The sequence below is a fragment of the Chaetodon auriga genome, chromosome 7 (assembly GCF_051107435.1).
Source record: "Chaetodon auriga isolate fChaAug3 chromosome 7, fChaAug3.hap1, whole genome shotgun sequence".
In the NCBI taxonomy this organism is placed as follows: domain Eukaryota; kingdom Metazoa; phylum Chordata; class Actinopteri; order Chaetodontiformes; family Chaetodontidae; genus Chaetodon; species Chaetodon auriga.
In genome coordinates, this window is record NC_135080.1 from 10,089,607 (window position 1) to 10,112,530 (window position 22,924).

The 22,924-nt window shown below is 40.9% G+C and overlaps 2 protein-coding genes across 9 annotated transcripts in view; one reads left to right on the forward strand and one right to left on the reverse strand.

The window, feature by feature from the left end:
• ift80 (intraflagellar transport 80 homolog (Chlamydomonas)) overlaps nt 1-17,243 on the reverse strand; it is a 49,202-nt gene extending 31,959 nt beyond the window's left edge. Inside the window, exons 1-4 of one of the 6 annotated variants that reach the window (XM_076734678.1) lie at nt 17,089-17,243; nt 15,422-15,527; nt 2,781-2,847; nt 2,236-2,454 (exon numbers count right to left, since the gene is read on the reverse strand). In XM_076734678.1, the coding sequence (XP_076590793.1) occupies nt 2,236-2,454; nt 2,781-2,820 (259 nt within the window). In that variant the 5' untranslated portion in view covers nt 2,821-2,847; nt 15,422-15,527; nt 17,089-17,243. Of the gene's footprint in view, nt 1-2,235; nt 2,455-2,767; nt 2,848-3,057; nt 3,321-15,421; nt 15,528-17,088 lie in introns of those variants that run through there. The other 5 variants (XM_076734675.1, XM_076734680.1, XM_076734681.1 and 2 more) reach the window with 5 other exon arrangements.
• smc4 (structural maintenance of chromosomes 4) lies at nt 3,819-22,887 on the forward strand. 3 transcript variants are annotated; one of them, XM_076734671.1, is made up of 24 exons: nt 3,819-3,977; nt 5,493-5,650; nt 6,639-6,829; nt 7,407-7,598; nt 8,635-8,811; nt 10,911-11,075; nt 11,508-11,635; nt 11,882-12,022; nt 12,634-12,784; nt 14,770-14,934; nt 15,066-15,299; nt 15,507-15,692; nt 15,897-16,058; nt 16,348-16,573; nt 16,713-16,789; nt 17,239-17,391; nt 17,575-17,701; nt 17,967-18,156; nt 20,522-20,666; nt 21,010-21,183; nt 21,310-21,492; nt 21,593-21,825; nt 21,925-22,108; nt 22,581-22,887. In XM_076734671.1, the coding sequence occupies exons 2-24, from the start codon at nt 5,503-5,505 to the stop codon at nt 22,749-22,751; spliced, it is 3,903 nt and encodes a 1,300-aa protein (XP_076590786.1). In that variant the 5' UTR covers nt 3,819-3,977; nt 5,493-5,502; the 3' UTR covers nt 22,752-22,887. The 3 variants fall into 3 exon arrangements, with proteins under 3 accessions (XP_076590786.1, XP_076590787.1, XP_076590788.1); XM_076734672.1 differs by lacking the exon at nt 3,819-3,977 and having other exon boundaries at nt 5,192-5,650; XM_076734673.1 differs by lacking the exons at nt 3,819-3,977; nt 5,493-5,650 and adding an exon at nt 5,695-5,909.
• The last annotated feature ends 37 nt before the right edge of the window (nt 22,888-22,924 follow it).

The window sequence follows — 22,924 nt, forward strand, 5'->3', positions numbered from 1 at the left end:
TCATGTTGCTGCGTGAGGTAAAATGGGCAGAATAGTAGTTTATGGCCAATCCAGAACAGCAGTGAGGAGAAAATGTTATGATTAAAAAAACTTTAGAATTCAGCACTATAAATAAGCGTATAATAAATGTCAGTCGCCTACACACACTTAGCAACAAAGCTATATTTTCTCCACCCAACTAAATTACAAACTTATAGCATAAAGCGGATAAGTGAAACTAAAGGGTTTCAGCTGGTTGAATTAGGGCAATTTTTCTATTTGCAAGACACGAAGGGTGATCAGGCATGGAGACAGTTATTGAAGAGGCGAGTCTAACATATACTTTGTGGCAGCGTGTATTAAAAAATTCTGAATGTTCTATGTAATTTTTGGTAGCCTAAAACTGCAAATCAGCATGCTGCCGCTCTCTCCCATTTCTAAATTTGGACATCCCAACAAAAGTGGATGTTACTTGTGCAGCAGGTAGTGAGAGTAACAGACACGTACTGCTGTACTGAAGGACTCAAAGGGGGAAATAAAACGATTTTAAAATAGAAATGTTATGTCTATTACATGTGAACTCATATTAACAGTCCTTATCTGTGTAGCCAAACACTGTATGTTCAGTGCTTTTGGTTTCTGATTTGTTTGTTTGCTTCTTTGTTATCAGGCAGGTGGTTTTTTATGATATCTTATCATAACAACATGCTAACCCTCTGCTATATTATGTTTATATAAGGCTTGACGACACGTCTGTGTGAAATTTATTATGATGCCACATTGTAATTCCACAGGGTAAGAGAGAATGAGACTGACGGACTGTTGTTCCAAACAGAGGGCCAAGCGACATCCTTCATGCCTAATTTAGTCCTTTTTGGGACAAGTCTACCTCCATTCCACACAATGCCCTATCTGGTAGAATGGAAAATGAAGCATGTAACCTATGCATTTATGCTTAGCCATGGGGAAAAATTAGACATCCTAAAATAATGAAGTATACTAATTAAATGTTCAACATTTAGATAATGTTGTACTATGTAAAATATTGCACAAAACCTATTTTCCCACACAGTGTTTGTAAATGGAAAATGGTCAAACTGCATATGCTCTACACACACACAAAAAAGAAATTAATATGTTGGCAAGGGAAAGGGAGGCTGACTAATCAAATAAGGTTAGGAAAAGCCACAACATTAATGTAGAGTCCTCCCAACCAATAAAACCCTGCGTGTTGGACTGCTTTCTTTTCAACTATATCATACAGATCTCTTGGAAAGTGTTAAATATCCTGTACAGAATCCAGATATAAAAATTTGTGACAAAATCTGTCAGCACACACCAGATATGCTAAGAATAAAACTGTGTAACTTTTTTGTTTTTAATGAAAAACAAAAACATCTGTCGAGAAACAACTACAGCAATACTGTTATTTGCTTGACTGTAACAAGGCAAGAAGCAGAAGAAAGCTGCAAAAGTGAATCGTAACAGAGTTTTCACTACTCTCTTGTCTGCCAGAGAAAATTGCTGCTTCAGTTTGTGGGTGTGTTTATGCAACCCTACACTGCCATTAGTGTTGTGACCACACATTGCCTGCCATAACAGTACATCCATATTCTGTGTGTTTATATCTAATATAGGCCAAAGTAGAGACATAAGAGGCCACGTAGATGCATGTCACACAGACTGTGAGTTTAGCATTACAAATGGACAGAGGCAGAACAAAAGTCCACCTTGAGTGATTTGACATTGGAAGCCTGATGAAAACTTGAGAAATACTAAATTCTCCTAATGTGAAATTGTGAAAATTAATATGTTTCTTTCAAAATGATTTTTCATTGAGAACGACAGTTTTACAGCAAAAGTTTCACACTGATGAAGATGATTTTCCTTAACTATAAAGAATAACTCTTAACTGTGGTTAAGTAACATACAGCCATGCTACACAGTATAAAAATCAAGGCTGAGGAAAAAAAGACTAGAGGCAGACCGGAGAGTTGTGAAAACTTTGTTACCAGTCATTTTGTTTAGTTAGTTCAGTTAGCATATGATTATTTCTATTCTACATCAACATAATATTGTTTAACTAATTTTTTTTGCCCTGTATGAGTATGACTCAGCTGATCACAGATTCTTGTCATGTGGCTATTCGCAGAAATAATAACTTGTGAAACAAAACTGACAAATTGATTCTACGTGTGAACTCAGAAACAGAGCCCTGCAGTCCGAAGCCAAACTATAAAGAATAAACAGACTTGCCATCAGTGCTGGTAAGGACAAAGATCTCAGTCTGGTTCTGTTTCTTGCCTCCAACGGTTTTGGGGAACCAGTGTAGGTCAACAGGGTAAATGTCCTCTGGCAATTTGACAACTAGAGAGGTCTCACTGGTCAGCAGGTTCCACTTGAGGATCTGATGGTCTTCACTGCATGAGTACAACTCATCTGCTGTGGTCCAGCCAACACAACTCACAAGCTCCTTATGTGAACTGCTGTTAAGGAAAGTGATCACGGTCAGCTATTAGGGTATGTATTTCAAGTGATTGCATGGGATTCCATGGCAGCTTCTGCAATAAACAGGGTCCTCTGGAAAAAAATAATGAGCTGATTCAAGGTTTAGGTTGGACAGGCAATAGGAAGTAGCCAATTACTACAATTCTATTACTACATCTAGTTGTGCTAACAATGATAGCTAAATTAATGGTAACAACAACAAAGCTTTGCACATTATGTAATAAATCATATATATTTGAGCTGTACAGAAACACACATATGAGGCTGGACAGCTAACAACATCATGAAAAGGATATGTTTGGGTTCCTGTAGCAGCGATGTTTTCAGTCTCATGGCGGATGTTCGCTGTTGATACCTGAACTAACAAGAGATTGCCAGTTAAGTGACACAAACTCTCATATTAACGCTCATTTTAATACACTTATGTCAAAGCAACACACGAAACACAACAATACAGAAGATCAAAATTATAAACTGTAAGGTTACCCCGTTAACAAAGCCTGTCAGCAGTTTGCATGCCCCGATAGCTGTAACGGTTAAAGAAACAAGCGTCTGTAGTTGCTACGGTACCTGCCACTGTTGCTAACGTGAATCCTCAGATGTCCCCGAGCCTTGCCTGTGACTTGAATGCTAACGTTAACTTGGTTTTCTGGTTAAAGCAGACATCGCTATGGCGTTTCCGGCTATACAGTGGGACAACCCGCAATGTATGCGTGTCATTTACTCCAGCAAAAGATGCATTTCTAGTCAAAACAGTACATGGCACGCCAGTCCATCACTAACCTGTAATTTATCGCTAACGTTATCAAAGCTAACGTTTGGTAGCCATTTAATCTGGGTCACAAACAGCTTGAAAAATGAGATATCGCGAGAGTTGCAAGTCTCGCTTCCCTGAAAACGGATATTTCGAATTATTTACAGGGACAGTATGACATCTGTTAAATACATGCATTTAAGAGAACTCGTTAAAATCAAAAGTCACTAACATTAATCATCGATCCATCTAACAATACTTCCTGAAATGTAAACTATTCCTTCGGGCGGGACTTCGCTCAACTGTAACCAAGCAACCGTTTAAACACGTAGAAACTTTAAGGCTGACAATAATCTTACATAATATATAATATTATAAAGAGGCATTGTTGCATTCTTTATTAATCGTCTGATTATTTTGTCATATGATTATGGGTTTGTTTGGAGCGAGGCGGAGTTGGCTTCGTCCCCTTTTTTGAATTTCGTGGCTTTTTTTTCCTTTGCCCTTTGAACGTTCCATGGTGCCTTGCGTCAGTTTGTAACGAATTTGGTTCGCCTGCACAGTTTAGGCGCCATTTACAAGTTAGAGTTTTCAAGCAGGAGAGCGGCTCGGAATGACACGGGGCTAAATTTTGTGGATTATATTTGCCAGATTTTGGATTAACGAATACTTTTTCGAAATCGTGATTTGGTTCAGTAAGGAAGACTCTTGACAGGCGGGGCCCATATTGTGGAAGGTACATAGAAATATTTTAGCTGAGAGTAATGGCTGGGTTCCGTCTAATTGCTGAAACGCATAACGTTAGTTCCAAACCAGGCTCAACATTATCAACTCGTTAACCTAAGTTTTAACTTTAGCTAAGGTGGAAAACGTGCTGACCGACGTTAATAATATTCTGAAGTGGAATGAGAGTTGATCACTTTTTTGCTTTCTGTTACAGCTCACGCAAAATTAGTCTTTTCGTAGAGAGAAACACCTAACCGTAACATGCATCTTTTCCGACTGTCTGCGATAATGTTAATGTAACAGATGGTTGCCAAACTGTGACCTACAATACATTTGTCTGGTTAACGTCAACAACTTTAGCTTCAGTGTTAACTAACATTAACATTAGTCGGGTAAATGCTGAGTTAAGTGCCTCATTCAAATCAGATAATGCTTACTTTGAGTACAGTCTACGTTACAGTGCTGCGTTAACGTTACAGGTCCACTACGCACATACGTTGCCACTCAAAATTAGCCATTACGTTATCTTTAGCATTGCTGCGTTATTTTACATTAGACAGTTAGCTACAACAGTTAACGTTAGCAGAGAGGGAACAGCGCAGTAACGTGGCAAAGTTAACGCTACGTATTTTTTTTTTTTTTTTTTTTTTTTTAATAATCCGGTGACCAACCTAGCGTTACAAAGTTACGGAACATATATGGCAAACGTGCGCGTGACTGTTAATTACAACGTCACCATTAGTCCAACGGTACCGTTAAGTTATATGCGTTCGTTGGATGTACTTTCTAATTAGCTATCGAGTTAGGTTGCCCGTCTAGACCTCCGCCCCCCACCCCCACCCCCCCCCAGCATAAAAGTTGAGGGGATTAAAGTTGACATGTTAGTTTGAGACCGCGATTGTCTCAGGACGTCGTATCTTCACCACCAACCGGAGAGCCTGTTTGACCATATGACACGGGCTAGGCTAAGAGCTATGGGGAGAGAATTTAGCTATTTGCATATTAACTGAATTTGTTTTCCAGTTGACGTTACGTTAACCTTACCCCCCCACCCACCCCCCAACATTGCTAGGGTCATAAACTGTCCAACTTAGTGACGCGCGAATCAAATGCTCACCTTAGATGCCAAAGGATTCTGAAGCCACTTTGTCACAGGAGGAGGCCATTATTTTTTTTTTTTTTACTGTTATTTGGGTTTAGAGTTAGAATAGCATCTCATTCGCTTCAGCCATCACGCCGATTGGCAGCCCGATCGCTGCCATCTCTTCTAATGTTATTAGGCCGAGAGCCCTTTTTAATAACTCACTTTGTTCAACTGACAAACAACCTTTTCACAGTTAACTAGTTAACTTACCATGTAAAGATAAACCGACTAACATTTAGATGGGCGGCAGTGAGATCTGACTGTGGTAATGATTTAAGCCTGACAACGGTAGCTGCGTGTGACCGACTAAAAGTGGAGTTGGGAGATTGACAGGCACAAAAACCACTCATGGATATTCCATTTTACCAATGACCCCTTCAGATTTCAAACCATGCCATCTAAAACTGCAAAGAGCTCAACTGCCTCCGCCAAGCCAAGAGGGAAAGGGTCGCAGCCTCGGGATGACTCCGAAGACGAGCTGGATGTACCCCCTCAAGAAACCAACTCCAATGGCCAAGAGGAGGCACCGCCGACAACTGGCAAGTAACAAAGGCTGTTTTGGTGTCTGTGAATCTAAATAAGTTGTGTTCACTCAATGGCGTTGCGTGTATTGCTGTACTGGTCGTGGCCAATTGGCACAGTTGTGGAGCATTTTTTCTTGCTTAATCTCAACACGTAGGTAGAATGGCTGGTATATTTTTTTCTAAAGTGTCAGTCATCAATAAATGTCTTATAATTTTTGAGATGCTTTTGATATCGTCGAGTGCACTTCTTCCTCGGATCTTCTCAGCAAACGAGGTAACGTTAATTTATTTCGGATAATGAATCGTTTTCTGTAGTAGACCAAAAGGGTGTTTGTCTAAATTCTTCTAACTTGATCATTTGTAATTTGTATGCTAATTCAAACGCGAAGCTTAAGATGCACACAGGCATTAAGTGATGTCTGTATTCTGTAGGATATGTTGAAATGCTTGACAGGGTGTCTGGCTGCAAGAATTTAATTTACAAACATCGACCCCTTAGCTTGTTTATGCTTATGTGAGCACAATAGATTTTGGACAGGTCGCTGTGGCTTGCTATGATGGCAACATAATCGGTTTTACCTTAGACGTTATTATCACAAAACAAGATTTTTCCTGTCTCTGTTTTGAGTGCAGTTCAGCATGAGTGAAAATGTGGCGTTGGTGATCGAAATGTACGGTTTAGTTATTTATTATCGACGAAATGAATGTGGCGCATCTACTCTCACGTATCAACGCTTCTCGTGGAGAGCGTTTGTATAATAATGTGGGTTTGTTCATAAGCGGCCATGGTCTCTTTCTTTTTCTGGGTTGACTCTTGTTTTGAGAACAAAGAAAAATAACGCCTGTCAACTTTCTCGGGAGTCGTTGTTTGACTGCTGTTGTAACTTGCTGCCTGTTTTGTTTGTTTGTTTTTAGCTCCTCTACCCCTCCCCCATGCACCACTGTCCCCCACCTGAAAAGACTCGCACAGAGGAATAAAAGTTGTACTTTTTCTGTGCCACAGATCCGTCTCACGGGGAAGCTGCCGAGGCGGTTGATAATCGAAGTTTGGAGGAGATTCTCGGTAGCATCCCTCCACCCCCGCCCCCAGCAATGACCAATGAACCGGGCGCTCCTCGCCTCATGATAACACATTTAGTTAATCGCAACTTTAAATCGTACGCAGGCGAGCAGATTCTGGGGCCTTTTCACAAGGTACGACCAAACATGGTTACAAATGTCAAGCCTGTGTGGGAAATACTTTGTTAATGTGTTGTGTTAAGCTCACAGATTTACCATCATTTATAGTGTTTCTCAGTGTTATGTGATTTGTCTTTAATTTCATGTTGTGTAGGTGTTAACATGTTGCCTTGTGTCGTGGTAGGCACAAAAAAGTCCAAAAATATTTATGGCACTACAGTATAACCTTTTGGTTAGTTTTTCTTTTTTTTTTTTTCCAAGTGAAAAAAGTCTCACTCCTCCATTTTGATTTAGTGAGTGTATCGTATAAGGGGTAGTGATCTAGTGATGTGCTGACATTTCCCTTAAATTATGACTTTCTTTAAACTTTGTCTTTTCACCTTTTTCTGCTCCCCCCATTGCTCTGCCAGTATAGGTACATTAAAATAAATCTTAACTACACCCACTTGGAACACACTCACTGTCACTATCTTACTATGCTGAAATGCTCACACGCAGCTTCTAATGTTATGGTATTTGCATTATTTGTTTGTGGATGCAGTGTATTGTTACATAATTGATTTATATATATATTTTTTTATCTTTCTCTCAGCGTTTTTCTTGCATCATTGGTCCAAATGGAAGTGGGAAGTCCAATGTGATAGATTCGATGCTCTTTGTGTTTGGATACAGAGCTCAAAAGATCAGATCGAAAAAGCTCTCAGTGCTGATTCACAGCTCTGATAAACACAAAGATGTGCAAAGCTGTACTGTGGAGGTGCATTTTCAAAAGATTATTGATAAGGTATATATATCTCTCTATATCCATATCTCTGTCACACAAACACACACTACACTCACTCTGGCCACTTCTGAAATAATCAATACACAGTCTGAATCGAAAGGGGTGACTAGAAATATTTTCTAGTGGACAGATATTTTTCTGGAATTTTAAATATATTTTTTCCTCAGTTCTCATGAGATAATATTGCTTAACAATTATCACACCAGTGACTAAACACAGACTCAAATCAATCATGAAAGTTACAGCTGACACCCACAAATGCACTATTCAATTCATATCGTGCTGAACTGATTCCTTCTATTTTTGAATAATTTTTAAATGTGCCATTTAGCTACAAGGCCCTACTTATTTGATTATACTGTGAAAAATCAATAAAATCTGATAAGAGGCAAATGCAGTCTGTTGCATTACATCACAGATTACTTTGAAAATGACTGTAGTTGAAAGAATTGGTTAAACATGTTTCTATATTTGATCTGGCACAGGGGGTGTACGTTTTGCCTTGACCACTGTTAAATATATCCAAGCCTTTCTGTTTGGTCCATCAGTTCATAGTAAATTAAAATAAAGTTGTTAAACTAATGGCATAATTCATATTAACTCTGCCAACTTTACAATCTGCCATTTCTGAAACTTAAAAATATTTTTTAAGAGGTGGTGTACACAACTAAAATTATTAGAGTTGTTTCTGAAATTAATACATTTTCAGGTAAATGAACTACCCTTTTGCATTGCATTGTTAATCTCATCTGATCCATCATGTTTTAATTTTGCAAATGTAACATGATATAATGCACGTCAATATTGATATTGTTTATTTACATGTAGTGTAGCTGGCCTGGATCTGTTGTGTGCTTTTTAAACAAGCCTTTTTCTTAATTGTTTTTAATGTCGGGTGTTTTTCTTTCACCGCCCTCAGCGGATTTGTCAGTATTATGAGTATTATCATTTGATGTGTAGAGCTGTTTGAGTTTCTCCTGAACTGTTCTGCTCTAAGCTCCTCTGTGTCTTCTGCCCCTCCCCCCTTCTGAGCCAGGAAGGAGATGACTACGAAGTCATCCCCAACAGCAACTTCTATGTTTCCAGGACTGCCAACAAAGACAATTCCTCAGTCTATCATATCAGTGGCAAGAAAGCCACATTCAAAGAAGTGGGGGCTTTACTCCGAAGCCATGGTATTGACCTAGACCACAACAGATTTCTGATCTTACAGGTAATTGTGATTTTTTTATTTAATTTCCTCTTCCACTTCTAACTCTGCTTTTTTATCCTTGCTGTGACCATCCCATTCTGTCAAGAGATTTCCTGCCCATTTCCCAGTCCTCTTTGAGTCAAATGTTTCATGGCTACCTTAAAGCCATGCCTGTCTGTGGGAATAACCTGTTGCACTGGAATTGGAAAGGAGAGGATGTGTCCTCTGCGAGCCCCTTAGACTGCTATAGCAGCGCATCATGGTTTGAAACAATGTGGAAAAGGTGCGAACCATTATTTGCTGCTTTAGAATTTTAAGGAAATGCAATTTTACCCATATGTGGATCCGGATGTGAGTGGCTGTAGTTGAACAACTAACTCAGATTTTGTAGAGGGGGAAATTTTTGATGGGGTTGACCCACCAGTGGGGACAGGTTGGACCTCCCTTCCCCTCCCTTTCCCATGTACCTGCCACGCTTTAGCAGCACGTAAATATTGGCGTGTGAGAATAGACCCCAACCCCAATATTAGCAGTGCTGCTTCAGTGTGGCTGGATCAAACACCCTCCATATTACCATGGCTTTTATATTGGTTCAACATTTTCTTTGTTTTTTCCTCCACTGTGAGTGTAGTGCATTCCTGTATATTTTGGAATTGTTTTTCTTGTTCGATTTTTTTATTCAATTTTTTTATTTTGCATTGTGCTGCACTGAGTTTGCTCACTAGCTACACTTCTGTCCCTTCTGATTGTATTACACATGTGACCTACACATTATTACTGATTAACCCAGGGCTTGTGGGATGATTATTCATGTCAGAGTGAAACAAAATGAATCTTTGTTGTTCCAATTTGTACTTCTTTTTTTTTCATTATTTTTACAGTATGTGGTAGTTTCAGGTGAACACTTGGTTTCTACCCTCCACTGTGGTTTTGTGGTTAGTTGGTTGATTACATGTGTCCTGCTCGACTTTGTGTGTGTTTGTCTGTGTGTGTGTGCATGTCCATTCTCACTCTCTTTGGATGTTAGATTTTCAGCTCTCTGTCTATGACATGGCTGCATGACTATGGGAAGAGGCTTTAGCTTGTTCTCCAAGGTCACTTTTCCAGGCCTCTGGCTAAGGGGAAGCTGTCTATTTTGTGCACTGGTCAGAGCAGAGGATGATGTGGGATTCCCCCCTCCTTCCTCTACTGGCTTCTCCTTTCTTTCATACATAAAAGTAATATGTGAGCTGCCTTTATTTTCCCCATATATAAATGAAACATAATTTGAGACTAAGTTTTCACCATATCTGGATTTAATTTATGTTTAACTTGAAATTTATTATGCAGCAATATTGGTATTCTAAGCCAGCCAATCTCAGAAAATAAATAAATAAATGAATAAAAATGAACACATGTTCAGACTAATATAATTACACTGGAGCATTGTCCTTAGCTTGGGCCCAAGTAGTTTATATGTGCAGTATTTGGAAATTCAACTAAGGTGTAGCTACAAGAAGTAGCTTGGTGTTTGTTTTAAAGTCAAATTAAATCTGCTAATTGTAATTTTAACACAAGTTCTGTAATGGGTGGTGGTTATTGGTGTGATGGGATGTAGAGGTGATAATGTGTTGTTAGAACATTGATACTTGTAAGTGTTCTGAAGCATGTTTAGTATGTCTTTGATAGCACTATTTATGCTACACAGGACACTTATTATGTCTGAATGAATCATATCCATTATTAAGAATGAGTAGTTCAGTATTTTAATTTTATGTTCTCGTTTTGTTTTGAATTGATAAAGCAGTTTGTTTGTAATACTGGGGATTATTCTTAGTTTCTCTGAGTCGGAAAAGCCATCGTGTTCTCAAAGGGAAACTCTAGAAATTAGTTTTTGGTACACTGACTGTATGTGTATATCTGCCAAATTGTGTGTGTAGAAGCACAAGTTTAGTCACCACATATCTTCTGCATGTCTAAGAATGAGTGTTGTGGACATTTTTTTGTATTTTATTATTGCAAATTAGAAGAGTTGTTGTTTTATCAGACTTTTTAGCTTTGTTTTTTTATTTTATTTTTAATTTTTCTGTGAATGATTGCATGCATGTCTTTGTCCATTTGTTGTTCTGGGTTGTATATAGGGCGAGGTGGAGCAGATTGCCATGATGAAGCCTAAAGGTCAGACAGAGCATGATGAGGGCATGCTGGAGTATCTGGAGGACATTATTGGCTCATGCCGCCTCAAAGAGCCCATCCAAACCCTTTCCCGCCGCATTGAGCTTCTCAATGAGCAGAGGGGAGAGAAGGTGACACACACTCATACACTATCTGCTCAAATTCTCATAAGATAACTTTCCTCTCTGTGTCCTGGCTTCATTTGCTGTGCATTTACACAGTGGAGGTTAGAGTTTGAAGACTTTATTTTGTGTGTACATGTATTTGGAAGCTTTTGATGTATATGTCTAAGATGAAAATAATATATTTTATTTTTGTTAGATTATTTATTTATTTATTTATTTGTGATCTGTAGGTAACAAGATACGTGAGTGATCAGAAACAAATGAATGCAATTATAGCTTTTATCAAAATATAACAACGTTAGAATGATGGAGACAGTGAGAAGACACTATCATCAATCTAGTTTTGAACACAACACTAATCTATATGATTTATGTGAGGGAATTTTATTGAAGTTTTGTCACCTGATAATAAGTAGGGCAATATGTTCGCTTTCCTAGCTAAACCGAGTGAAGCTAGTAGAAAAGGAGAAGAATGCTTTGGAGGGGGAAAAGAACAAAGCTGTGGAGTTCCTCACTCTGGAGAATGACATCTTCAAACACAAGAGTCAGCTCTGCCAGTATTATGTGTGAGTGCACCAACACCATCTCTCTGCTCAAGACAAATTAAACAATAATATCATCGCATTAAATTTCAATGTAGACCCCACAGTAGTGTAGAAGAGAACAAAAAAATGCAAATTTTACATTCTATTTTGAAACTGTCACGTGTGCAGCATGACCTTTCTCTGGTGTCACATCCCATTTGCTTTGTTGTATGTGTGAATAATTAAGTTTAACCTCACAGGTTTTTCCTGATATCTCTTTGTAATTAGTCATGATCTACAGAAGCGTGTGGTGGATAAAGAGCAGGAAAAGCAGAAGATCTTGGAGGACACCAAGGAACTCACTGAGAAAAATACAAAGATATCGCAGGAGACAGAGAAAATGAACCAAGAGCTGAAAAACGTGGAGAAGTAAGGCATTTTCTCATCTTCCCTTCTACGAACCAATTTAAAATGCTCAGAAGGTCACTAACTTTTCTGCTAATTCAATAATTTTGTGGTTGTTGTTAGGGCCTCTGTTTCCTTGTATATTTTTGTTTACACTCAAACTTCCAGTTCAGGTCTGGAAAAGTACAGAAGGAACAGTAGTAATTTGTGTGTCCTAAAAATTGATTGTTCCACAAATGGTTGCAAAAAGTATAGAAATTGTTCCCTTGCCAAAACAATAAAAAGTAGAAACTTGACACTGTTCTAGATGGCATTCATTCTTTGCTTTACTGACCATAGATATATATATAGAGAGAGAGAGAGAGAGAGAGAAATTTTTTTCCCCCTCTCTCGTTTGAAAACTGGCAAAAATTCCTTTGAAATGTAAAATGTGTAAGAACTGAAGGCTGGCTAAGCTTTACTATAGAGAGCTTCCTGTGTTATATTTTGGAAACTGAGCGAGTCATTTTGTTATGTATATATTTTGTTTTGTTTTTTGTTTGTTTTTTCAGATTCTCATAGTTAAGATAATATTTCAGTTGATTTTTCCATGATTGACTGGAGTGTACCCACTTAAAATGCTGTCCCTTCACCAGGAAGCAAAATAAGCTCAACAAGTACATTGAGACCCAGAAGGAGAAGTTCACCCAGCTGGATCTGCAGGACGTTGAAGTGCGTGAGAAGATTAAACACTCCAAGAGCAAGAACAAGAAGCTGCAGAAGCAGCTGGAAAAGGACAAAGAAAAGGTGTGTTGGCCGCTAACTTTTGGTCCACTATTACACACAGTTCAATGACTTCATTTAGCTTAGTATTGCTGTTTGCTACTGTACAGTAGTTGTGATTTTTTGACTATTTGACAGTATCACAGTGCACATTCTCACATTGTTCAGAGGCAGACAGACACATAATCTGTCAGTGGAGTGTAACTGCAGCCTTTTTTCGTAATTTACAATATATGTCCATGAATAAATACAGAGGTTGCATTGAGTCAAGACAAGCTAGCACCAGCTGTATGACACTCCAGTGTTGATGTGTTTATTTTGTCTCATAGCCAAGACAGAAACATGGGCACTAAAAATACAATTTCCGTTGCTTATAGAACACACAAGGGGCTGTTGTTTTGGGGCCTAGAGAAAAAGACATTTGTCAAGGCTGTAGAGAAACATGCATATAAGTGATAAATGAATTGCAGAATTAAACAATTAAACAGAATTAAACTTCTCCTATGCCTTGTATGTTTAGTTTGAAGTCAAATCTACTAGAATCACTTGTTGAAGGGTTTTTTTTTCCTTAAAGCATCTCACCTTTCACAGGTTCATGTTATACAGCTGTAAGCACAAGTCACTGTACTGTTAGTGTGTGTTTTAACCATGGTTCAGTTTATGTTGTCTGCCTTTAATTTCAGTTTTAAATGAGTTATTTGCAATTATAAACATGGGTTTTACAGTCATACATGTCCTAGAGATAAAGAATTTAATTTTATGTTTCTGCCCTGGAATTTCTTTTGAAAATTAAGCATTGTCTTCGTTTTAAAGATGATGTAAATTTGTGTAAAATACACCAGCTAATGTGGTGTATTTGGGAGGGGAAAAAAAAAAAAAAAAAAAAAAAAGCCAGGCTGTTGGTAGTGTTACTGCTTCCAGAGAAGTGAAACACTATTCTGCATGATGCCTACAACCATGCAAAGCAGTACTAAATACAGTGAAACAGTGAAGCTCTAGTACAAAAGAAGACATGAATATTGCCCCTGACATGTGACTGGAATATTAAACAAGTCTGTAGGGACCTTGCTTTAATTTCTCTTATTTTTTCTTACCTTGGTTAAAGAGAAATCTGTGTAATTCAAAATTTATTGACTTAATCCATAGAAAAAAAAATAAAACCTGCAGACTTGTAAATCACATTTCATGGCAGGAAGGACTATCTGCCCTAAACTAGCCACTAGGGGGCTGTGAAGTAACACACAAGTTGATTGGTAGTTTGTGCCTATTGATAGCCCTCTCATGCTCTCGTTCACCATTCATTAACTTCTTGTGTTTAGGACTGATGTTTCTCTAACTTGGTGAAAAACTGTTTTCACACAAACCTACAGTTAAGAGTTCTCTGGTAACTGGAGGTATCTCTCCTCATCTCCCTCTCTGCTCTAAAACACTATCTGCTCCACCTACAATGGCTGTGCTTTGGAAACGTCTTGGTCAGAGGCAGGCAGACCTCTGGAGAGCACTGTTCTGCTGTGTGGTAGTCAACTATGGCCTGACTTGTGTAACACTCCCAGCAGCCACATTCACATTTCACCCGCAGTTAACCCTACACAACATAGACTACATACACACACACACACACACACACACACACACACACACACACACACACACATACCACTCCTTGCCTTGTTTCGGTCCTGCCAAGCAGCAGACTGTTGTGCTACTCTTAACCAGGGCTTGCTCAGTCCCAAATGTGTGTTTATAGTTGATTACAGTTGTGTGTTTTGGCCTGCGTCTGAATGTGTAGCACAGTTGCTTGTAACTGGCATTGGCACAAAATGTATTCAATCCATTTACTGTATACCTTTTTGTCTCCTGAAGTCTTCACTGATCCCTTTGTCTCAACATCTAATTTAAGAGGCAAAGGGCTATTACTCTGTGGTGGGATGAAGTGTGCATTGATGAAATGTGTCCTCAAGTGGAATCTAGACAAGTGACAACATTCTCCTGTCTGGCTCATCTTTCAGCTGGAGGAAGTGCGCTGTGTACCAGCCAGCAGTGAAAAGGCCATCTCTGAGGCAACAGCTCGCAAGGAAGGGCTGGAGAAGCAGAAAGTGAAAGAAGAGGAAAAGCTTAAAGAGGTGATGGAGAGTCTGAAGGAAGAGACCAGTGGCTTGCAACAGGACAAAGAGGTGTGTATATAGATCCTGCTTTTAGTATTTTTCACGCTTTGCTTAATTTCAGGTAGTAAGCATTTTGCATTTCTGTAAAATCTCACCTATTCATCCTCCAATCTCACTGCTTCTCTTATTGTCTCCTCCAGACCAAAGAGAAAGAGCTGATGGAGCTCAGTAAGGCTGTAAATGAGACCCGGTCTCGAATGGACCTGGCTCAGTCAGAGCTTGATATCTACCTCAGCCGCCACAACACAGCTGTGACGCAGCTCAACACGGCCAAGCAGACACTTCAGACGACGTCTGACACGCTGCGCGAGCGCCGGGCCGCCATCAAAGACCTGGAAGTCAAAATACCCCAGAAAGAACAGGAGCTCAAGAGGGTAAAACCAGCCACAGCACTGATGTTTAAATGGCATTTAGTTTTGGCAGCATTTACATGGCAGCTGTAAAAAAACAAATCAGTAACTTGTGTTGAAACCACTACACATCCAGCTGTACTCACTACATCTGTTGGGTGGGTATTTGTGCACAGTGGATGGTGTCATTTGTTTGAGCTTCTCCTTGAATTGCTCCTCTCTTCTCTGCAGGATGAGGAAGAGCTGGGGCAGCTGATGAAGAAGGATAATGAGACGAGGGAAGTGGTGAGGGAAATGAGGCAGAAGGTGGATGAAGCCAAGAGCTCCTTGTCCTCCAATCGCAGTCGAGGAAAGGTCCTGGATGCCCTAATGCAGCAGAAGAAGAGTGGCAGAATCCCTGGCATCCTTGGAAGATTGGTAAAAAGCTGCTATATTAATATACAGGCGTACCAGCAACACGTAAATTTATGGACCTCTAGCTATGGTCTGCACAGAAACTTGAGTCTTATCATTGCCATTGTATTTACTAATGTATTGTTGTTTGATCAAAGCATTCAGTGTCTTGAATGGAAAGCAGAAGTCTATAGTAGCTGTGTTTATGATTTATTGTTGTGCTTATAGGGAGACCTTGGAGCCATAGATGAGAAGTATGATGTGGCCATTTCCTCCAGTTGTGGTGCTCTGGACAACATCGTGGTGGATACCATCGACACAGCTCAGAAATGTGTCACGTTCCTCAAAGAACAGAACATCGGGGTTGCCACCTTCATTGGTCTTGACAAGGTAAAGATCACTACACTTGGGATCCTCAATCAAGAGAGTGTAACCTGTCAGTTTTGTCCCTTAGATGCTGGATTGGTTTAGCCTTTCTGTGAAATATACATGGTGCACAGGCAGTAGTTGAGTTCTGTGTGTTTGACCACATACACAGATGGTACCAGTTTGTTAGTGGGATTTGTGGATAAATTTACCAAACTCTAAACTGTGTTGAGCTATTCAGGTTTTCACCAATAAAACAAATGGTCTCCTTATCTGCTGCCCCATCTCATTCATCCTCACTTCCTTTGCTTAGATGAAGGTGTGGGAGAAGAACATGGCTCCCATTCGCACGCCAGAGGACAGCCCTCGTCTCTTTGACATGGTGCGAGTGAAAGATGAAAGTGTGCGACCAGCTTTCTACTTTGCCCTAAGGGACACCCTGGTGGCCCAGGACATGGAGCAGGCCACGAGGATGGCCTTCCAGAAAGACAAGCGCTGGAGAGTGGTCACCCTGAAGGGGCAGATAATCGAGATGGCTGGTGGGTGGCCTGCTTTTTTCTGTCCTAACTTTACGTGGCTGAGCTTCTTCTCTCTAGCTCGTTAATTTGTTACTCTCTCAGTGAAAATAATGATAACGCACATACATTCATACCAGTCTGTTTTGTGTGTGCTTCACAGGTACCATGACTGGAGGAGGAAGAGTGTTGAAGGGCAGGATGGGCTCCTCTATTGGCACTGAGTTCTCCCAGGGGGAGGTGAGTGCAAACCACACACACTCACAAAATTCAAAGTGATCCATATTTATTGTTACTTTTGAAATAGTGATTTTGTCCTGTGTAATGGCTACACTCACGCAATGGTGCACGCTGCGCAGAAAGCCAAAACATGTTCTTGTACTGTTACAAGTAGAGCTATTAATGCAATAATTAGTTTTTTCTTGTATCAAATAATTGAATCGTTCACACTGTCAGTCAATTTGATTTTAAACCAGAGCTACAAAGTATAAGACATGTTCATTCATTTCTCAGTATCATAAAACTGTGATGATACTCACTCCTCTCCTTACTCCAATGGGTGAAGAGATCTTCATAAATAACCTTCAGCACAGTTCCTTGAAGTGATTCTGAGATGCTGGATGAATATGTGACCCTGCTATCAAATAATCGGCGTCGGAGACATGATGACTTTCATGTGTCCTCTGCAGCTCGACCGCATGGAGAGCGCGCTGAATGAGAAGGTGTCGAAGCTGCAGGGCTGCCAAGAGAGAAAGCTGCAGCTAGAGGAGAGTGTCCAGCGCCTGCAGCCACAGCTCCGAGACATGAAGAACACCCTGGAGAAATACACCAACAGCATAACTGTACTACAGATTTACCTCTTCCTTTTCATTCACTTCTGTTCCACTCATTTGGGTATATTTGTGATTTAAAATTTAGTAACCTCTATTCTTCCTAGCGACCATAAAACGTGATGGTATGAACTGATAAAAACTTCTCACTCTGAGCCTGTGTGCCTGACTGTTTTCCTTCTTTTCTTCCTTCAGAGTTTAGCTGACCAGGAGACTCACTTGAAAGTTCAGATCAAGGAACTGGAGGCCAATGTGTTGGCTGCTGCCCCAGACAAAGCCAAACAGAAACAGATGGAGAAGAGCCTGGAGGCCTTCAAGAAAGGTAGGGTCCTCCTGTAAACTGAGCAGATATATTGTTCATGGTTAAATAAAATAAATATTATTAGGTTAATATTTGATTTCATCTTAGACTGAACTTGTGGAAATGAATGACACTCAAAATCATATGGTGTCAAAATGCTCACATGTAGTTATTATTTTTAGTTTTGATGTCTACATGACCTTTTTTGTCCTTTTTTCATGAATGTCCGATATGAATATTATCTTTCAGCCGTATTCCTTTGTCCCTGTTCTGTCCCCGCTCTCAGACTTTGAGGCAGCATCCAGTAAGGCTGGAAAAGTGGAAAATGAGGTTAAAAGGCTCCACAACCTGATTGTAGACATCAATAGCCACAAGCTAAAGGCTCAACAGGACAAGCTTGACAAGGTCAACAAAGAGCTAGATGACTGCTCCTCCACCATAACCAAGGCTCAAGTGGCCATAAAGACAGCTGACCGGTGAGAAAATGATGCTTATTTAAGCTCTGTAATTACATGTGTTTGCACTGGTCACACACTCATTCTTTGTTTAAAGTCAGAAGGTTCAGCCACTCTATTTCCTACACTATAAATACTATATGAAGTAGTCAGAAATGTTGATCCATGTGTAGCAACTTAGTTTGAGTGCATTTGTTGGTAAAGTGATTTAATTTTATATAAAATTCTCCAGAAGTCAGTCAGAATTGTTTTCAAAACAAGCTAGCGTGAAGTGTTTCTAAGGGGAGTGCTGAACTGTTGTTTTTCTTCTCTCCAGAGTTTTAATTTTAGTCGTTATCAAGTGATGTGTCACTGAGGCATGCCAGACTGTCCACAGGTGTCTCTCCTGCTTATCTTGCGGGGATGACGCCCTGCACTGGGGTTCAGGGTGACCTCTCTTCTTCCTGTTGCTGTCATTGGTTTCTTTGAGTTAATCAATGTTGTGGCAGCAGCAACTAAAACAGACACACATACCAACACAGCACGCAGCAGAGGAAGCTTTCCTGTAACAACAAAACCAGCTGAGCGTGTGTTGCTGTATGAAGCGAGGAGGTAACATTGGATCTGACTATATGAGATGACACAAAGAGCACAGTTATCCTCATCCAACCTACTACTCTTGTTATTTAATTGGCTTCAAATGAGGCTTAACGTTCAGTTTCTCTCGACTGTCTCTTAATGTTAAATACACCAACATTGCTCCAGCGTGTGGCTCTGCAGTAGATGCTACTGGCCACATTAGTAGCACAACGTGCTAACACCAAATTCAACAGGCTAACAGGCAAAATTAAAAGTAAAGCAACATTAAAATGGCAAAACTTACAGGTTTTAAGTTTGAAGTCTGTATCGATCCATCTTTGACCTCCAGTTCTCTTGTATTTGCCCTCAAAACAGTTCGACGTGAAATGATTAGAACACATTTTGAGTTTTCCACTTGTTGCTGTTGTTGTGGGGACATTTCCATCACGTTAATCCACTGGGTCTTCACTTCCTCCAATGGTGGACGTGGATGAGGACTGTGTTGGGTCTTGTGGCCAACAGAGAAGTTGGTGTGGTGCTTGTAATGTTACCTTCCACATCTTCGAGTTACTAGAGTCGGCGTTATTGCGAGGAAAATCTTAGTTACTTGGTGTAACTTCAGTTCTATGAGTACGTTGAGCCCTGCATGTTATCACAGCCACAGTAAAGCAAGTTTTGATATGCTAAAACGTTACGGTCATGACTGTATTGCAAAATCCATGTCATGGCTGAATGTGACCCCGATGATGGTGATGAAACCCGCATGCCGTCCACCCCGGCTGTGTGTGACACGTTTGCTCATCTGAAGGATCTGTCCGGACAGTTAAGATCACAGTAGAGACGCACTGAGGCAGCCTATGTGAAAGTTCTTCTTCCTTGATGTCAAATACAGCTTCGATGCAGCTTCCAGCCCTTTCCCTGGTTTGGTACCACTGTGTATAACAAACATTTTGAGATGCATTTTATTGCCTCTAATTCCTTCTGATAGTTAATGTTAGCGTGTCAGTACACCTCATAACACAAGTGTTGCCATTGATCTGTTTCTGTTTCTGTTGGATGGCCTCACAGGCATGCCATATTAATTTGAGTGAGGGTCTCAGTGCAGCGGTGCAGGGATTACCGTTACCGTTAGCGTTGTTTAGCAAGCAGTATTTATGAGCCGCGCATCAAATCACTACTTTACCTTGTACAGTCCACTGACAACACAAACAGAAAAACATGTCCACTAGAGCAGCTGGGATGTGCAGAGATGGATGCAAACTGCACCTTCACAATCACAAGGCTGTAATTCTAGTTTGACAGTGGAAAACTTTTAGACAACAAACTGTATTTGACACGAAAATGACTTGCAGTTTATTGCAGTTTTTATGGCGTCCATCTCACTTTCCTGTGACAGAACAAATATTCTCCTGTTTTAATCAATCCAGCTGTCCACCGAGGCTGGGTAACCACCAAGAGCGCGTTTTTATGCTTCAGGTTCTGTTTTCTTCAGCTTTCCACATGTAACTACAGTGACTGTGTGTTGGGCTGAGAGTGCGGCCAAATCACTGGTGACCTACACTCACACAGTGCCTGAACACATCGTGTCATGTTACGCCTCACGTGTAGATGCGCTGTTAGCACAGGTTAGCTATGATAAACGTCAGATCCTGATGTTAAAAGCTGACAAAAGTGTCACTGAGCTGGGACCCTCGTAACCATGTTGACAAGATGGTTGCTCCTCAGCAGCCACCCAATACCAGTTTGGTTTTGCAAGACTGAACCTGACATTATCGGCTTTCCCCACTCATGCACATATTAACCACAGCCTGTGTGTTCGGCTCTGCAGCAACCTGAAGAAGTGTGAGGAGAGCGTGAATCGTGTGCAGGGGGAGCTGGAGGAGAACGAGAAGTCCATGGCTGAGCTCACAGAGCAACTGAAGAAACTGGAAGACGAGGCCGGAGAGATCATGAAGGCCTGTCAGGAGGCTGAGGTCGGTACTGAAAAATGCCTCGATATTTTCTATCAATTTATCCAACAGTGGTGATTTCCTGAGAAGACAGCTTATCATAAAGCCTGCTAAGTTCATGCATCTTGTAATTTAGAAATGCAGTGAAAGGTTGCTGACAAAGTGCCACAAAAGAACGAAAAATTAGCTTCCGCCTTTCACAAAGTGGCGTTTTCCTCAAATTAAGTGAAGTGATGCCTACTGGAGTGTGGCTGTGTGCTGATAACTCATCTTAAACAATTTCTCTCAATCACTGTGCTTTTTTTAAATATATATATATTTAGCTGTACCTGTAAGTGGAGCCCCGCTGTTTTTTCTCATCCTCTAGGCCGCACTTCCTGAGGTGCAGGAGCAGTATCAGGGCGTGCTGAAGGAGATCAAGGTGCTGCAGCAGCAGGAGCACGCCCTGCAGGAGGAGTCCCTGAGCGTCCGGCTCCGCATCGAGCAGATCGACGCCACCATCACCGAACACAACAGCAAGATCAAACACTGGCAGAAAGAGGTGTGTGAGAACAGCTTCGGTTTTATTTTTGTAACTTATTTGACATCCCTGATTCTGGAGCACGTGTGCGGCCATTTGAAGGTTGTCTTTAACTGAGAGCTAATCTTACTTGTTTATGTCCTTCAGGCCGCCAAGCTGTCCCTCCATGCCATGGAGGACAAGCCGGCAGAGGAACTTCCTGTTCTTACTTCTGCTGAACTTGAAGAAATCTCAGATCCCAACATCATCATCAACAAGATGATCACGTTAGAGACTCGATGTGCTCAGATGAAGCCCAACCTCGGGGCCATTGCAGAGTACAAGAAGAAGGTACGAACAAGTATACATGGGCACGTCTGTATGTCACCTGAGCAGAGCTTCACACATGGTGTCATCAATAAATCTTCTGTGTGTGTGTTTGTGTGTTCAGGAGGAGATGTACCTGCAGCGCGTGGCCCAGCTGGACGAGATCACGACAGAGAGGGACAAATTCAAGCGCGCCTACGAGGACCTGCGCAAACAGCGCCTCAACGAGTTCATGACCGGGTTCAACATGATCACAAACAAGCTGAAGGAAAACTACCAGATGCTCACACTGGGCGGCGATGCAGAGCTGGAGCTGGTGGACAGTTTGGACCCTTTCTCTGAGGGCATCATGTTCAGGTACGAGACGAGGAAAAGAAACGCGGGGACCAGAGGGACGTTTTGTTGATTCCTGTTGACTAGGCATAAATCCTGATGGTCCATTTGTCCCTCTCTTAGTGTGCGTCCTCCGAAGAAGAGCTGGAAAAAGATCTTTAACCTGTCAGGAGGAGAAAAGACCCTCAGCTCCTTGGCTCTGGTGTTCGCTCTGCACCACTACAAACCCACGCCGCTCTACTTCATGGACGAGATCGACGCTGCTCTGGATTTCAAGAACGTCTCCATCGTCGCCTGTTACATTTACGTGAGTATGGACCCACGTGTGAGCTGGCCAGTGAGAGAAGCTGCATGGTGAAGTGTTAAAGAGTTCAAAGTAGGTTTTAGTAGCAGCGGTGTGATCATAAGAGCCATCTTATTGTCAAACATCTGACTAATTCTAGTGTCCTTGAGGAAGGCGTGAGTTCAGGGGAGCTGTTGGATGACAGTGATCCAACTGAACTGCAGTTAGGTTTAAGAACTGGAGCTAATCAGTGCACTAATCGCTCACTGATTCTGTTGTGTAACACTGGAATAATGGAGGAGTTCAGACAAAATCCTGTTTTTGGGAGCTGGATCAGAACAAAGCGCTCAGCCTTTAACCGTTTGCCTGCACTGTCATTTTATAGGCTTTAAGATAAATGTTCACTTCCCTGTTGAAGTATATATTAAACTCAGCTGAATTTCAGTCTGTCCACAGACCAGTCATTTGTTTTGTTTTTTTTTTAATCTCTGTGCAGGAGCAAACAAAGAACGCTCAGTTCATCATCATCTCCCTGAGGAACAACATGTTTGAGATCGCCGATCGTCTCATCGGCATCTACAAAACTCACAACACCACCAAGAGTGTGGGGATCAACCCCAAGACCATCGTGTTCAGAGAGCACGATGCGGTCACTGCTAAAGCCTGAAGAGTCTCCGCTAACCGGTCATGTCTGTTTTCCACAGCATGTAAATATTTTATACGTCTTTTTATTTCGTCTTTCACCATAAAATGCTGCTATCCCTTATTACTTTCTCAATCAATAAAAGTTTTCTGATAATTGCTTTTGCTCAATGCACTCATTTTACTACTCACACGTGC

What these genes read in the sequence shown, in the direction of transcription:
- smc4 (XM_076734671.1), top strand. Translation starts at nt 5,503, where the DNA reads ATGCCATCTAAAACTGCAAAGAGCTCAACTGCCTCCGCCAAGCCAAGA. An exon ending in TTCAAAAGATTATTGATAAG is followed by an intron (nt 7,599 to 8,634) that starts GTATATATATCT and finishes CTTCTGAGCCAG; the next exon opens with GAAGGAGATGACTACGAAGT. An exon ending in GCCATAAAGACAGCTGACCG is followed by an intron (nt 18,157 to 20,521) that starts GTGAGAAAATGA and finishes TCGGCTCTGCAG; the next exon opens with CAACCTGAAGAAGTGTGAGG.